The following is a 14,300-nucleotide window of genomic DNA, read 5'->3' on the forward strand; positions in this document are numbered from 1 at the left end:
AAGTCCAGGTGCCCTGTTGGGGCCATCCAAACCACACAGGCTCTGGCCTCTTGTCAACTCTGCTTCTCTGGTAACATCTCTTCTCATTCTCACTCATTCTGCTGCAGAGCCTTGCTGGCTTTTTCGTCTACCACACATGCATGTTTATTGCTGTCTCTGGGGCTTTGCACTTCCTATAAAGCAAGAATACTGCCCTGCCTAGATCTTTTATTTTATTAAAAACCATTTTTTACGTTTATTTTTGAGAGAGAGAGAGACGGTGTGAGTGGGGATGGGGCAGAGAGAGAGAGCGAGGGGGACAGAGGACCCAGATAGCAGGCTCTGTGCTGACAGCAGAGAGCTCAATGTGGGGCTCAAACTCTTGAACCATGAGATCATGACCTGAGCCCAAGCAGGACGTTTAACCGACTGAGCCACCCAGGTGTCCCTCCGCCTAGTTTGTATGTCCGTCTTTTTCTCATCATTTAGGGCTAAACCAGGGTTCAGCAAGTTTTCTTCTGCAAAGGGCCAGATGGTCTCTGTTGTTTAACACTCATTTCTGCTGCCATAGCACAAAAATAAAAAAATGAATGAGCATGGCCATGTTCCAATAAAACTTTATTTATGTACACTGAAATTTGAATTCCATATAATTTTCATGTGTACAAAATATTCCTTTTTTATTTTTTAATGATTATTTTTATTTATTTTGAGGGAGGGAGAACGAGAGCAGGAAGGGGAAGGGAGAAAGAGAATCCCAAGCAGGCTCCTCACTGACTGCCCAGAGCCCGACGCAGGGCTTGAACTCATGAACAGCGAGATCATGACCTGATCCGAAATCAAGAGTCATAGGCTTAACCAACTGAGCTACCCAGGTGCTCCCAAAATATTCTTCTTTGATTTCTTTTCAACCATTTAAAAATATTAAAAACCATTCTTAGCTCATGGACTGAACAAAAACAGGTGGCAGACCAGATTTAGCAAGTGACCCATAGTTTGCCAACCCTTGGTGAAGCATCACTTTAGAGCAGCCTTTCCTGACCCCAGGAAATAACCCCCACAGTGAACTCCCATCATCCTATTGCCTTTGTCTCTTTATTTATTTGTTGTATGTTTATTTTCTGTCTCCACCAGATCGTAGCCTCATGGGGCAGGAATTTTGTCAGTTTATCTTTAGAGTCTCATACAGTGCCTGGCAGTTCTCAGTAAATACTTGCTGAGTGAATGAATGCCAAGCATATTTAAATCGTGGCTGTAGACTGCTATCTGGTCTCTATTTATTCAGTCTCTGTCCTATTCTCTGTGTGTGTGTGTGTGTGTGTGTGTGTGTGTGTGTGTGTGTGCGCGCGTGCGCGCGTGTGCACCTCTTCCAGGGTAAACTTCAAACAGAGCTCTGGCTTTTCTGCATTTGAGAACCGATGGTAGCTCCCTGCTGCTTATTGGACCAGCTTTGACCATACCATCCCAGATTTAACAAGGTTCTGTTACTTCATTTGTCTTTTATCTTGGCCCTGCTGTGGCTACCCCTTTGCAACCAAATCAGTTTCTACTAATTCCTGCATCTGGTTTTTTTCTCCATTATTCTGCCCTCCCATTTATTCTTAATTAGCCATTGTCCATGATTTATGTGCCTCAGAGCTGTGTTCTTCAAAACTGCTGTAGGTTCTGAGCCTCTTTGAAAGCTGGAGAAATCTGTTGTGTTCCTCATCTGACAGATGCCCATATAAACCAATTTTTGCCTGTCGTCTCAGAGAAGTTTCTCTCCTTACTCCTGCCCATAAACTTTTTTGCAACTAAATCCTTGCTTAACTCCTTTCCTAGAAGAGAATTTCCATCCCTTGTGCTTTGTATTTGTTCCCTCACAGTGCTGATGCCTCCTCCCAGTGCCTTTTCCATTTATTACCGCTTTGCTTTTGAGGATTTTCAGCTTCTCTTCTGCAGCTGTGTTCCCCTTTGGCATCTAAACATATTCCACTCAAGAACTAATCCTCCAGGGGCTCCTGGGTGGCCCAATGGGTTGAGTGTCCGACTTCGGCTCAGATCATGATCTCACTGTTTGTGGGTTTGAGTCCCGCGTCAGACTGTGCCGACAGCGCGGAGCCTGCTTCAGATTCTGTCTTCCTCTCTCTCTCTGCCCCTCACCTGCTCATGCTCTCTTTCTCTCAAAAATAAACATTAAAAAGAAAATTAAAAAAAAAAAAATTCTCCCAAGCTAGTCTTTCCCTATCTCTCAACTAGTCTGTACTCATTTCCATTTTGTCACTTTTTTTTTTTTTTTTTAATGTTTTACTTATTTTTGAGAGAGAGACAGAGTGCAAGCTGGGGAGGGCAGAGAGAGAGAGGGAGACACAGAATCTGAAGCAGGCTCCAGGCCCTGAGCTGTCAGCACAGAGCCCGATGCGGGGCTTGAACTCACGAACTGTGAGCCAAGCCATGCCCCCCCCCCTTTTGTCACTTTCTAATCACACCTCTACCCGTTGCGGTTCGTTTCCTCTAACGCTGCATTCAAGTCAGCTGTGCTAAGGTTAGAGATGCCGTCCCAGTTTTGTTACCCTACTGTACAAGTTTCAGTCCTTCCCCAACTTCCACTTGACCATCCCTTGCTATGTATTCCTTCCCTTGACTGTTGTGTACCTTTCCACGCATGACCTTCCTCTTGGCCCTTCCATCTCCATCTCCTTCCTTGGCTTCCCTTTCACCTTTGTGTTAAGTGTGGGTATTCTGTAGACATCTGCCTTTGCCCCTCCTCTTCTCTTTGGTGTTCTCTCTTTGGGTGATTCTATTTATACATAAAGGTTCAGAATTTATACATATATTCTGTGAAAATAAATATATTCACGGACTCAGTTGTGCTTTCTCCAGATCATTATCCTATCTTACAACTTGGATGGACATTTCAAATTCAAATGTCTGAAGTGATCTCCCTTCCCACCTCTGTAAACCTTTCTTCTTCCTTGTATTCCCAATCTTGGTAAATATCGCCACAAACTAATCAACCCAAGCCAAACACTCTCCAGTCTTTACTGATTCTTTCCATTTCCTTAACCCTTCATATCAAAACTTTGTCCATTTTGCCTCCTGTCTGCGGAATCTGTCCTTTTCCTTCAACCCCCAGTGCTGCTGCGGTCATTTTATAGCTGTTTCTCCTGCCTATGGTTTTAAAGGCAGTCTGTACGTACCCACTGCTGTCATAGTGATCTTTTGAAAATATCAATCTGATTCATGCTTCTCTGCTGCCTGAAAGCATCACTGATCAGTTACAGCCTTCAGGATGAGGTCTGCACTTCCCTGAAGATAAACTTCAAACTCATGAAGTCATTCAACACCTTTTGAGATCTGCCTATGCCTTTTCCTCCCCTTCGATTTCTGACACCCCTTTCCCACATCAGCTAGAGCCCCCGCAGCCATTCTAAACTGTAATTTCACTCCATGCCATGGTCATTTGTACTTCTGTGGCTTTGTATGTACTCTTCTCTCTGCCTGCAATATCTCTCCCTGACCCTGACTTCTCATCCTTCAAAAGTTTTCATCCTTTCTGTAATGCCTTTCCTGACTCTTTCTCCTCGATTGGGTTCGTGTTTCTCTTGTGCGTCCATATTCTTTCCATTAGCAGGCAACACACTTGTATTCCATTAATTTAATCATCTATTCTTAACAGGCTAGCAGGTCCTGGAAGGCAGAAGCTGTTTTTTATCTTTATGAGCTGTCTTCAGGGTTCCTGAGTGGCTCAGTTAAGTGTCCAACTCTTTCTTGGCTTTGGCTCAGGTCATGATCTCACGGTTTTGTGGGTTCGAGGCCTGCATCCGGCTCTGTGCTGGCAGCACAGAGCCTGCTTGGGATTTTCTGTCTCCCTCTTTCTATCCCTCTGCCACTCGCACTGTCTCTGTCTCAAAATAAATAAAATTAAAAAAAAATAAGGGGGGCACCTGGGTGGCTCAGTTGGTTAAGCCTCTGACTTCGGCTCAGGTCATGGTCATAATCTCAGGGTTCGTGGGTTCAAGCCCCAAGTCAGGCTCTGCACTGGTGGTGCAGAGCCTTCTTGGGATTCTCTCTCTCTACCTCTATCTCTCTCTGCTCTTTCCTCATTTGCACTCTCTCTCAAAATAAACTTTTTTTTTTTTCAACGTTTATTTATTTTCGGGACAGAGAGAGACAGAGCATGAACGGGGGAGGGGCAGAGAGAGAGGGAGACACAGAATCGGAAACAGGCTCCAGGCTCTGAGCCATCATCAGCCCAGAGCCCGACGCGGGGCTCGAACTCACGGACCGCGAGATCGTGACCTGGCTGAAGTCGGACGCTTAACCGACTGCGCCACCCAGGCGCCCCTCTCTCAAAATAAACTTTAAATTTTTTTTTTTAACGTTTATTTATTTTTGAGACAGAGAGAGACAGAGCATGAATGGGGGAGGGTCACAGTGAGAGGGAGACACAGAATCTGAAACAGGCTCCAGGCTCTGAGCTGTTGGCACAGAGCCCGACGCGGGGCTCGAACCCACGGACCGTGAGATCATGACCTGAGCCGAAGTCGGACGCCCAACCGACCGAGCCACCCAGGCGCCCCAAAATAAACTTTAAAAAATTCTGAAAAAAGGGGCGCCTGGGTGGCGCAGTCGGTTTCAGCCAGGTCACGATCTCGCGGTCCTTGAGTTCGAGCCCCGCGTCGGGCTCTGGGCTGATGATGGCTCAGAGCCTGGAGCCTGTTTCCGATTCTGTGTCTCCCTCTCTCTCTGCCCCTCCCCCGTTCATGCTCTGTCTCTCTCTGTCCCGAAAATAAATAAACGTTGAAAAAAAAAAATTTTTTTTTCTGAGGAAAAAAAAAATTTTTTTTTCTGAGGAAAAAAAAAAAAAAAAAGGAAATATATGAGCTGTCTTCATCCCTTAACCTGGAAAGGGGCTCACATATTTAAATGAATGAATGGTTGAATAGATGAATGAATTGCTTTCCTCTGTCCTGCTAGCTTGAGGACATTCTCCCTATGCATTCTTTCTTTGTTTTTCTAATGTTTATTTATTTTGAGAGAGAAAGTGGGGGAGGGGCAGAGAATCCCAAGGAGGCTCTACAGCTGTCAGTAGAGAGCCTGATGCAGGGCAGAGCTCATGAACTGTGAGATCATAACCTGAGCAGAAACCAAGAGTCGGATGCTTAACCAACTGAGCCACCCAGGCATCCCTCCCTATGCATTCTTCTTTAATTTTTTTAAGTTTATTTTTGAAAAGAGAGCAAGCATGAGTGGGGGCGGGGCAGAGAGAGAGAGGGAGGGAGGATCCGGGCTCCACCCTGACAGCAGAGAGCCCACTGTGGAGCTCGAACTCCATAAACCATGAGATCATGGCCTGAGCCAAGGTCAGATGCTTAACCGACTAAGCCACCCTGGTGCCCCTCTCCCTGTGCATTTTTATTTTTTTTTTAAATTTTTTTTTTTTCAACGTTTATTTTATTTTTGGGACAGAGAGAGACAGAGCATGAACGGGGGAGGGGCAGAGAGAGAGGGAGACACAGAATCGGAAACAGGCTCCAGGCTCCGAGCCATCAGCCCAGAGCCTGACGCGGGGCTCGAACTCACGGACCACGAGATCGTGACCTGGCTGAAGTCGGACGCTCAACCGACTGCGCCACCCAGGCGCCCCTCCCTGTGCATTTTTAAAAGGAAGAATCATATTGTTTAATTCTTTGGATTCCACCAGTATGTTCTATTACAGTGCTATTACCACAGTAGCTACTCAGTGTTTTATAAACAATTGCGTTTCTTTTATTTTCATTTTACATTTATGGAGTGCCAAGTTTGTGCCAGATACAGAAAAAATACAAAAATGAATAAGTACACTGTCCTTATCCTCAAAGAGTGAACACGCTAGAAAAGAAAACAAACAGGGAACATTTTTTAAAAATCCCTTATGCTAATTAAATACTAGTGATTATGTATACATGTCTTTAAAATGCCACATCAGGACCTTGGTGTTTTAGAGCTTGTAGCAGGAGACACAGAGGGAAATATCCCAGCAGAAGTGACAGCTCACTGGAATAAACTCCTAAAGGAACAGTGTTAAGTGTTACCGTTAAATTTTTTTAATGTTTATTTATTTTGAGAGAGACAGAGTGTGAGCAGGGGCGGGGCAGAGAGAGAGGGAGACACAGAATCTGAAGCAGGCTCCAGGCTCTGAGCCGTCAGCACAGAGCCCAACTTGGGGCTCCAACCCGTGAGCCAGATCATGACCTGAGCCAACCTGAGGTCTGACGCTCAGGTCTGACCTGAGTCAGACGCTCAACCGACTGAGCCACCCAGGTGCCCCGAGTGTTACTCTTTTTTAACTAGAACTGAAATACACCGTATGCTTCTTGTATGTGTCTTCACCTTCTTGAGTTGTTCTTTTGTCTTAGTCCTCCTGTGGCCTCCTCATATGGTGAAGCCAATATATGACAATACCAACAGTCAGAAGCTTCACATTTCAAAGAATTTGGAACGGTTATGGTATTGGGGTGATTTTTGATGCTGTCTGTGGTTATTGATGTTAATCTTCAGTTGATTCATTGATGAACCTTTGTAGTTGAAGAAGTTTGATTATTCAGACTCTTGAGACTAAAATTTTGAAGGCCCAATGAGAAGATACTATTGCCAAGGGGCATGTCTGAGAAACCTACCACTTAATTCAAATTGTGATCTGAAGGGAGGAGGAGTCTCTTGCTAGAAAAGAAGGGTGTGAGCAGACTCATCCTAGACCTTAGTCATCTGAGGCTAGAAGAGGTTGAGCTCGTTTATTTAATGGAGAAGTTTTCAAAGTAGCTTTGGAACCTCCACCTTAGCCTGGGGAGGTGAACTCCAGGTGAGTATTTTGCCCTGACAATGGTAAATTGGGAAGAATTTAAGGGAGGAACCAAAAATCTATGTATTTTATTTAGTTGAGGGTGGGGAGGAAAGGCGTTGAGGTCGATCAGTTGAAAGTTTATCAGATCACTGGTGTTACTGGGAACCGTGTCACATCTAATCACTGCAGATGGTTTAGGTCGATTACCTAAACTCTGATTGCTAATGCTGGAGTGGTGCCTGGTTACAGTACTGAGGGATGGAGATATATATTGCTGTCTTTTGGAAGGATTTTGAAATTTGTTGAATATTTCTCTATGAACCAAATACTAATATATAAGAGGAAGAATGAACTATTCCAAGATGTCAGCCAACTTTTATTCCAGAATATGATTTTCATGGTATTTTATCCTTCCCTGGCATTGGTTTTTGAAAGCAAGAGTGACATTGTGAACCTGCCTGTCTGCCTTTAGATACTTCATGGGATCAGGAATCGTGTCTTAATTATCTTTGCATCTAGAGCAGATAGCATATAAAATGGCAGGCGTATAGATGGTTTTTGAATGAATGAACAGGTAAAAGAAATAATACTTTGTTTGAAAAGTTGGCTTGGTAGTACACACTTCCTTGAGACACAGAATTTCATGTATTTTTCTCAAATGTCTTCATTATATTTTATATATAAACATTGTTATCTGAATACTTTGGGTTCACTTAGGTTCTCGTATGGAGAAAAAATATTCTTACTGCTCTAGCGCTTACAAATAAAACCAGACACAAAAGCTTTAAAATTCTTTCATTAAAATAAAAGCCGTCAGGGGCGCCCGGGTGGCTCAGTCGGTTGAGCGTCCGACTTCGGCTCAGGTCACAATCTCACGGTCCGTGGGTTCGAGCCCCGGGTCAGGCTCTGTGCTGACAGCTCAGAGCCTGGAGCCTGCTTCGGATTCTGTGTCTCCCTCTCTCTCTGCCCCTCCCTAGCTCACACTCTGTCTCTCTCTCAAAAATAAATAAACATTAAAAAAAAATGTTTTAAATAATAAAAAATAAAAAAATAAAAACCGTCAAATGTCAAGACATTTATGAGTTAAGTGGAATTTAATAAAGGTATACCTGGTAAAGGTATGCTGGAAGTTCTCAAATAACTGGTTACCTTCGAGTTAGGGGTATGGGTAATACAGACATTCTACACCGTTAACTATTTTTGCCATTAGGTTTCATTTAGGAAGTGACATTAGACAGCTCCATTGCATTCTTAATCACTGGAAGCTAAATATGATATCACAGTATTTTACGGTGCTCTACTTGGCAGGTGTGTTTCTATGTTTGGAGAAAAGAAAGTGTTAAAATCTTGGCAGTCTGGTCTCCAAGGACATCACTGTTCAGAAGGCATCGGTTTGATGACTCTTGCCTGGACTCTGTCTTGGAAGGCTGTGCTCATCAGGGAAAGCCATATTGAAAGGAAACGTATGTGTGATGAATGGCCATTTGGGCCCCGTTCCCAGGAATACTTGACCATGTGTAGCATGGTGTCTCCTGTCGCCCGTCTCAGGACTGTCCGGGCTTCTGATGCCACAGTGCCAAACGTGGAGTTAATTGCAGCTCCTTTTGTTGTCTTTTTTTGTGTGTGTGTGTAGTCATTTTGCCTTAGCCTTTTGGTTTTTTAGACAAGTCTGAATCCTTGGGAAGCCAGCACTGTTACCTTGCCGGCTACATCTTCCAGGAACCCCACGTGTTAAAGGGTGTGATGGGAGCAAGATGAGAGGGAGGCAGGAAGGGCTTGCGTTGAGCACCCTCCTGTAGTAATTCTTTCCCAGCGCTTTCTCGGCTTGGCATCTCTCCTTTTTTTTTTTTTTTTTTTTTTTTAGAGCTCTTGGAATTGGAAGTTCAGAGTCAGAAGGCTAGGGCTCTTTAACATAACAATGATGGCTTTTGTTTTTGGCTTAACTGTCGGGATTATTTAAACAATGGGTAGTTATTTTTTTTAAGCAGGTTTGCAGAAGTCAACCTATATTTCAAGTGAAAAGAAAGTTCTTGGGTAGAAGTGTAGCCTTTTTTCGACTACTCATTCTTTTCTCATTCCAACTACAAGATCACAAGGAAAGAGTTAACGCTTTCTGTCACGTTGGAAAGTACTTGCGAAATGTAGACATTGGCAGTTCGTTCAGTTACCACTCGCTAGCTCAGTAGTACTCTGTTTTGGAGCCCACTGTGATTAGGAGTTTGTAGTTACATTTTGTGAAAAGTTTGAAATAGAGAAAAGTGACCCACTAAGATTGCTGATGGTGAACAGAGCAGTGTGGAGCTCTTCTAATTTTAAAGATTCATAATCTTTCATTACCTCACCTGTTGAATACTTCACCCCATAGTTTATTATGTGCACAGTTGCTAGAACTCTCTCACGGCCACACTGGGAGCATAAAATTTAGGCATTTAGCATCATTGTCCCCTGGTGAAGTGTTCGGAAATCTCCAGGTGTCTGACGTGTCTAGATTCACGCGTTTGTTCCATGAGGATGATGCAGGAAAAGAATGAGTAAAATCAAACTTTAAAGATCTGAAAAGAGTTAACTTCCATAGTAGTTGAAAGAATAGCTGGAGATGATTTACTTGGTTCCTTGAAATATTTATCATTTTAAATTGTAACTATTTTGGTAGGAAATCTTTGTAACTACATGTATGATCTTGGGCAAGTCATTTGGCCCCTCAGAGCTTCAGTTTCTGAAACCACATCAAGAAGTACGGTATGGATGTCGCCTTATAGTTTTCTGAGTGCTTTTACATAAATTACATAATTGACATAAATTATTTCATTTACTCCTTACGACACTTCAGTAAAATTAAATCGAAATACAAAAGTAGTAAGAGACTTGTCTAATATATAGCCTGCAAGTGCGAGAACCAAGTCCTCGGTCAAGTCCTTCGTGCTCCTCAGTCGTGTCATGTGCTCACATGAGAGATTGGGCTGGCCCCCTTCTAAAATTCTAAGGTACTGTCGTTTATTTATTTTTTTATTTTTTATTTTAAAAAATTTTTTACAGCATTTGAGGCCACTTACCCTGGGCTGTTTTATTTGTCTGCCTTTTTTTTTTTTTTTCTCAAAGTACATTTTAGGATTAACTATTTTAAATGTCCTTTTTCTAGCCAAAAGTACACTTAAAAAATTAACAGGGGGCACTTGGGGGCTCAGTCGGTTGAGCGTCTGACTCTTAATTTTTAATTTTCTTAGTTTTGGCTCAGGTCATGCTCTCACAGTTTTGTAGGTTCAAGTCTCCTTGGAATTCTCCCTCTCTTTGCCCCTCCCTAGCTCGCTCTGTCTCTGTCTCTCTCAAAATAAATAAATAAACTTAAAAAAAAAATTAACAGTATGGGGGCCCCTGGCTGGGGTAGTCGGTAGAGGTGGAGCGTGAGACTCTTGATTTCTGGGTCGTGAGTTTGAGCCCCACGTTGGGTGGAGAGATGACTTAAAAATAAAATCTTAAAAAGAGATGAAGAGGTAGATTTATTCTCACTCACAAATGATATTCACGATGAAAACTTTAATTTAGTGATGAGAGAAGATACTGTAAAAAGCAGGCCTACTTCGTACTTTTTAAATTTGGGTTTTACACGTTCTTGGAGTTACAGTGCCTTTCAGACAAATCTCTTTGAAGAGGACAATTTCAGGTTTTTCTTAAATAGTTAAATGCTTTAATAATGTTAACAACATCAGAACAAGCAACTTAGATTCTAAGAACCGTTTCTCAGTTATGTCGTGTGCAAAGCCTCGGACCCAAACATTGTGCTAGTCAAAGCATTCAGATTTAAGAGCTGAACCTGCTAATTTGTCTAAAAGGTTGTATGTATCTTTTCATAGCTTCCTGGTGAATAAGTGGTTAAACAGATTAGCACCTGACTGTAGCCTTAAACTAACTGGGGAAGCAACTTTGCAGAAAATCCAGATGTTGTCCATATGCATGTGGTCTTTGCTCTTGAGAGGAAAATCTGGGGGCTTTAATTGTTGGAACATAGCTTGGGGCTTGGCTTATCAGTATAAATTGGAGGTTCAAGAAAATCTGTCTTTCGATCTTTATTTTATTCTTGTTTTTTGTGGATTTTGTTTCTGGAATCTGAAGTTCTCTCTCTCGTCTCTCCTCCGGAAAGAACTCAGTTTCTGAGTCAGTGAATTTCTGTTCATCAGTTTGTTTAAATAGACCACCTTTCTTGAGAACTTGTCCGAAATAAGTTAAATCCTTAAGGATTTTTTTTGAAAGGGCAGGTTGAAAATTAGAGGTAAGGGAAGTTTTTGCCTTTTGCCTTTCCCAGGAGTAACTGAGAATAAGATGCTTCCCTAAATTATTCTTGAATGCATTTCATCCTGTATGCGGTCAATTCATGATCCCTTTCACAAATGCTGCTGCCCACCATTAAGTCTCTTATCACAGGGCATTTTCAAACGATGCCATAAAATGCATGTTGAGAATCTTTGGATCTCAAATGTATAGAAATCACATCTAAATGTCAATTCCTGAGTTAAGGAACTGACAATTATGGCAATTTCAGTCTCTTCTATTAATATTTAGTAGACAAGAGATTATGGTATTGTTTATGTTATCCTTTATGTGTGTGTAGACTTAACTACTTGTTGAAAAGATTTGTTTGTTTTATTGGGGCTGTATATTTCTGCCATTGAACTGATTTGCTTACTTGAATTAAAGTCGTTCTTTAATTGTTTTGGGCTGTATCTACAGTTTGAAATTTAGGACCATCCCCTGTGTACTATGCACCAAAGGTGACGTTTCAATGCATTGTTCAAATACTACACAGCTCCTATTTGTCTGTAGTGAAGCTGTATGACTGGGTCCATTTATTTCAATATCAGTTATTTTATATTATCCATATAAATGATAATGATTAATATATAGAGTCTGATTTTCCAAATTCATTTGTGTCTCCTCTGGGCATTTCTTTGGGATATGTTCACACTCATGTTTTTGTTTCTGATTTTAAAATAATTTTCCTTTGTTGTAGGATGAGCAGTTCTTAGGTTTTGGCTCAGATGAAGAAGTCCGAGTACGAAGTCCCACAAGGTCTCCTTCAGGTATGGCCAGTTAAGTGCTCGGTGCCTTTTGTTTATGAAAAAGACCGTGGCTTCCCCTTGCCTTCTTTGCATTTAAAGGATGATCTTAAACACCGGGGTTTTCTTTGTGCATCCTTGCCTTTCCCTCACACTGAGTAGGAGATGGCTTGTGAACTAGACCTCTTTACGGGGCTCTTTGTCAGGCCGCTTCTGCCTTATTCTTTATTATGCTTCCCTGTGGGAACCACTTGAGGCATGGGAGGCTGGGAGGGTTGATTTCCATGGGATGACTGAAAAACCTGGGAGTTGAATTGAAGGTAACCCTGAATGAGCATCCTCAGATTCTTGTGTTTTGAATGATAATTTGGCTATTTTTTACAGATGAAATTTGGTCTACTGTTGTCAAAGAAATAAAAACAAACTATTAGCACTGTATGAAACTATTTTATGTGATCCTTCAAAGGCTGTATTAAAATAAAATAGAAATGATATGGGGTATCATTTTTATTTTTCCATAAATAAGTTTCCATTTATAAGCAATATTTGTCATTGTTCTCGCCAAGAAAATATCTAGAATGTCTTGAAATTCTAGACTTATGGCAGTTTCCTGAGAGACAATCCTCGGTGGAAATAACATGTAATGGCTTGCAGAATTCCATTCTGTATAGGAGAAGGCTATGAGTCTTTTGATGAAAAAAACATTCCCCATCTGTGCTGCCATTCTGACTTCTCGTTTGGTTTTCTTTGCTCTGATTTGGGTAGACAGTCTAGTTAAATGTGATGTTCTTAGGTGGTTTTGCTCTTTGACACTGACTTAGTTTGTCATGTGTGTTAGTTAGCATTTGAGTTTCATCTAAGACTCACCGTATGTGTGTCGTAATTTGTTTCAAACGCGTAAGTTGACAGTTTCTTTTTTCCCAAATGGTGGTAGTATGGCCATCCCAGCTGGGAGGAGTTACCCAGCAGTATCACGAGATCTGTGCTACTTACACCATAGCCATGTTCTCCTTAAGTTGCGATGAAATCTTAAAACTTCCTATAGGAACATGATTTTAGAGACCATCTGGTCGAACCCTTCCTCTATGGATGACAAAATGAGGTCCAGAAAATACACGACGCAGTTGCTCATAACCAACTTAGGACTCCTTCGTGTGTGTTGAGTTTTGTGGAAATCAGCAACAGGGCTGAGCTTCTCTCTGTTCTGGTTTTTCACTTGTTCATTTAAAAAAATTCTTTTTAAAAGTGGTTAGAAGAGGTTTTCAGAATCAATAAAGCCCTATGAGTGGCCAGGTTTAAGTCTACCATGATGATAAGGAATCTTGTGATAAACTTCTGGGTAGAAGTTTATTTTGTGAATTCACAACCATTTCTTAATGGTCCCCCCCCCCCACTTGGCTATCAGTCTACCCTGAATATTGTCTTGTTTTTGTTTTTGTCTTAAACCATCTGAATATACTTCATTATTTAAGAAATGAAAATGTCTTTTTGTTGTTGTCTCCTAGTCCATTACTTTTGTTGTAATTAGTATATATGGAGAATGGATTTGTGAATTCTTAATGTATTAAAAAAGGAAGTTGCAAGTTAATTGGTGAGAAAAAGCATTTATATTTAGAAAGCCCAGCAGTGAGACCTTTGTTGATTTCTGTTGGTCCTGTAGTCTCAAATGCTCATCATACTGGCCTGAATCTCTTTTGCGGCCTGTTAGGGGAGATTTTCGTTTCAGAAGAATGTTGTCATATGAAACATTGGAAAGTCACGAGGGAGGAGAAGATGTGATAGACCAGGAAACTCTTAATACATTTAGAAAATATAGGTATAAACAAAGAATTTTCGAAAACAGCCTTGTTTTCTCACATCTCTTGATAAGTGGCAAATTGAGCTGATTTATAAATTGGCAAATTCCTTTTAGTTAGAATAGAAGAAGTCTGATTTATGAAATTGTTGATTTATTTTTGACATCAACTAGAGTTAAATCTTTTTTGTCACTTGGGACGAACTACTTCAAGAACCTGTAAGTAGGGGAATAGATTAATGGACACATCATCATCTTCCTTCACTCATTAGTTCACATGCCGCTGAGTTCAGTGATCTTATTCTGATGTCTCCAGAATGAGTATTTTTCCATCTAGTGAAGCTTCCTTAGTTTACTTTGACAAAACAGATTGCAAATGTAGGAAGCCGAGCTGCCCAGGTGTTTTCCCTACGGAAGTTATGCTATTGATTGAAGAGCTCCTTGTTCAAATTTATTAAAGCAAAAATTTCACTGAAAAGATGGGATGACTTTCTACAAACATGTTCTCAAATATTAATCGTAGAGGCTAGGACACGGAAAAGGTGGCAGATTTTTTTTTAAACCTTTTTTTTTTTTCAATTAAAAAAAACCTCCTTGCTCACCTGAAGTTGTAGGAAAATTCGTTTCGCATATTAATCAAAATCTCTTATCATTATCTTAGTTTTTCTGT

General features: G+C 41.3%; 1 protein-coding gene across 2 annotated transcripts in view; it reads left to right on the forward strand.

Moving 5' to 3' along the window:
• KMT2A (lysine methyltransferase 2A) overlaps positions 1–14,300 on the forward strand; it is an 84,721-nt gene that overhangs the window by 16,630 nt on the left and 53,791 nt on the right. For both annotated transcript variants that reach the window (XM_047070290.1, XM_047070291.1), the window contains exon 2: positions 11,790–11,859. In XM_047070290.1, coding sequence (XP_046926246.1) covers positions 11,790–11,859 — 70 coding nt within the window. The remainder of the gene's footprint in view (positions 1–11,789; positions 11,860–14,300) is intronic.

Source organism: Lynx rufus, unplaced genomic scaffold (genome assembly GCF_022079265.1).
Source record: "Lynx rufus isolate CCGP_SWC_20201006 ecotype Redwood Valley unplaced genomic scaffold, mLynRuf1.p SCAF_9, whole genome shotgun sequence".
NCBI lineage: Eukaryota > Metazoa > Chordata > Mammalia > Carnivora > Felidae > Lynx > Lynx rufus.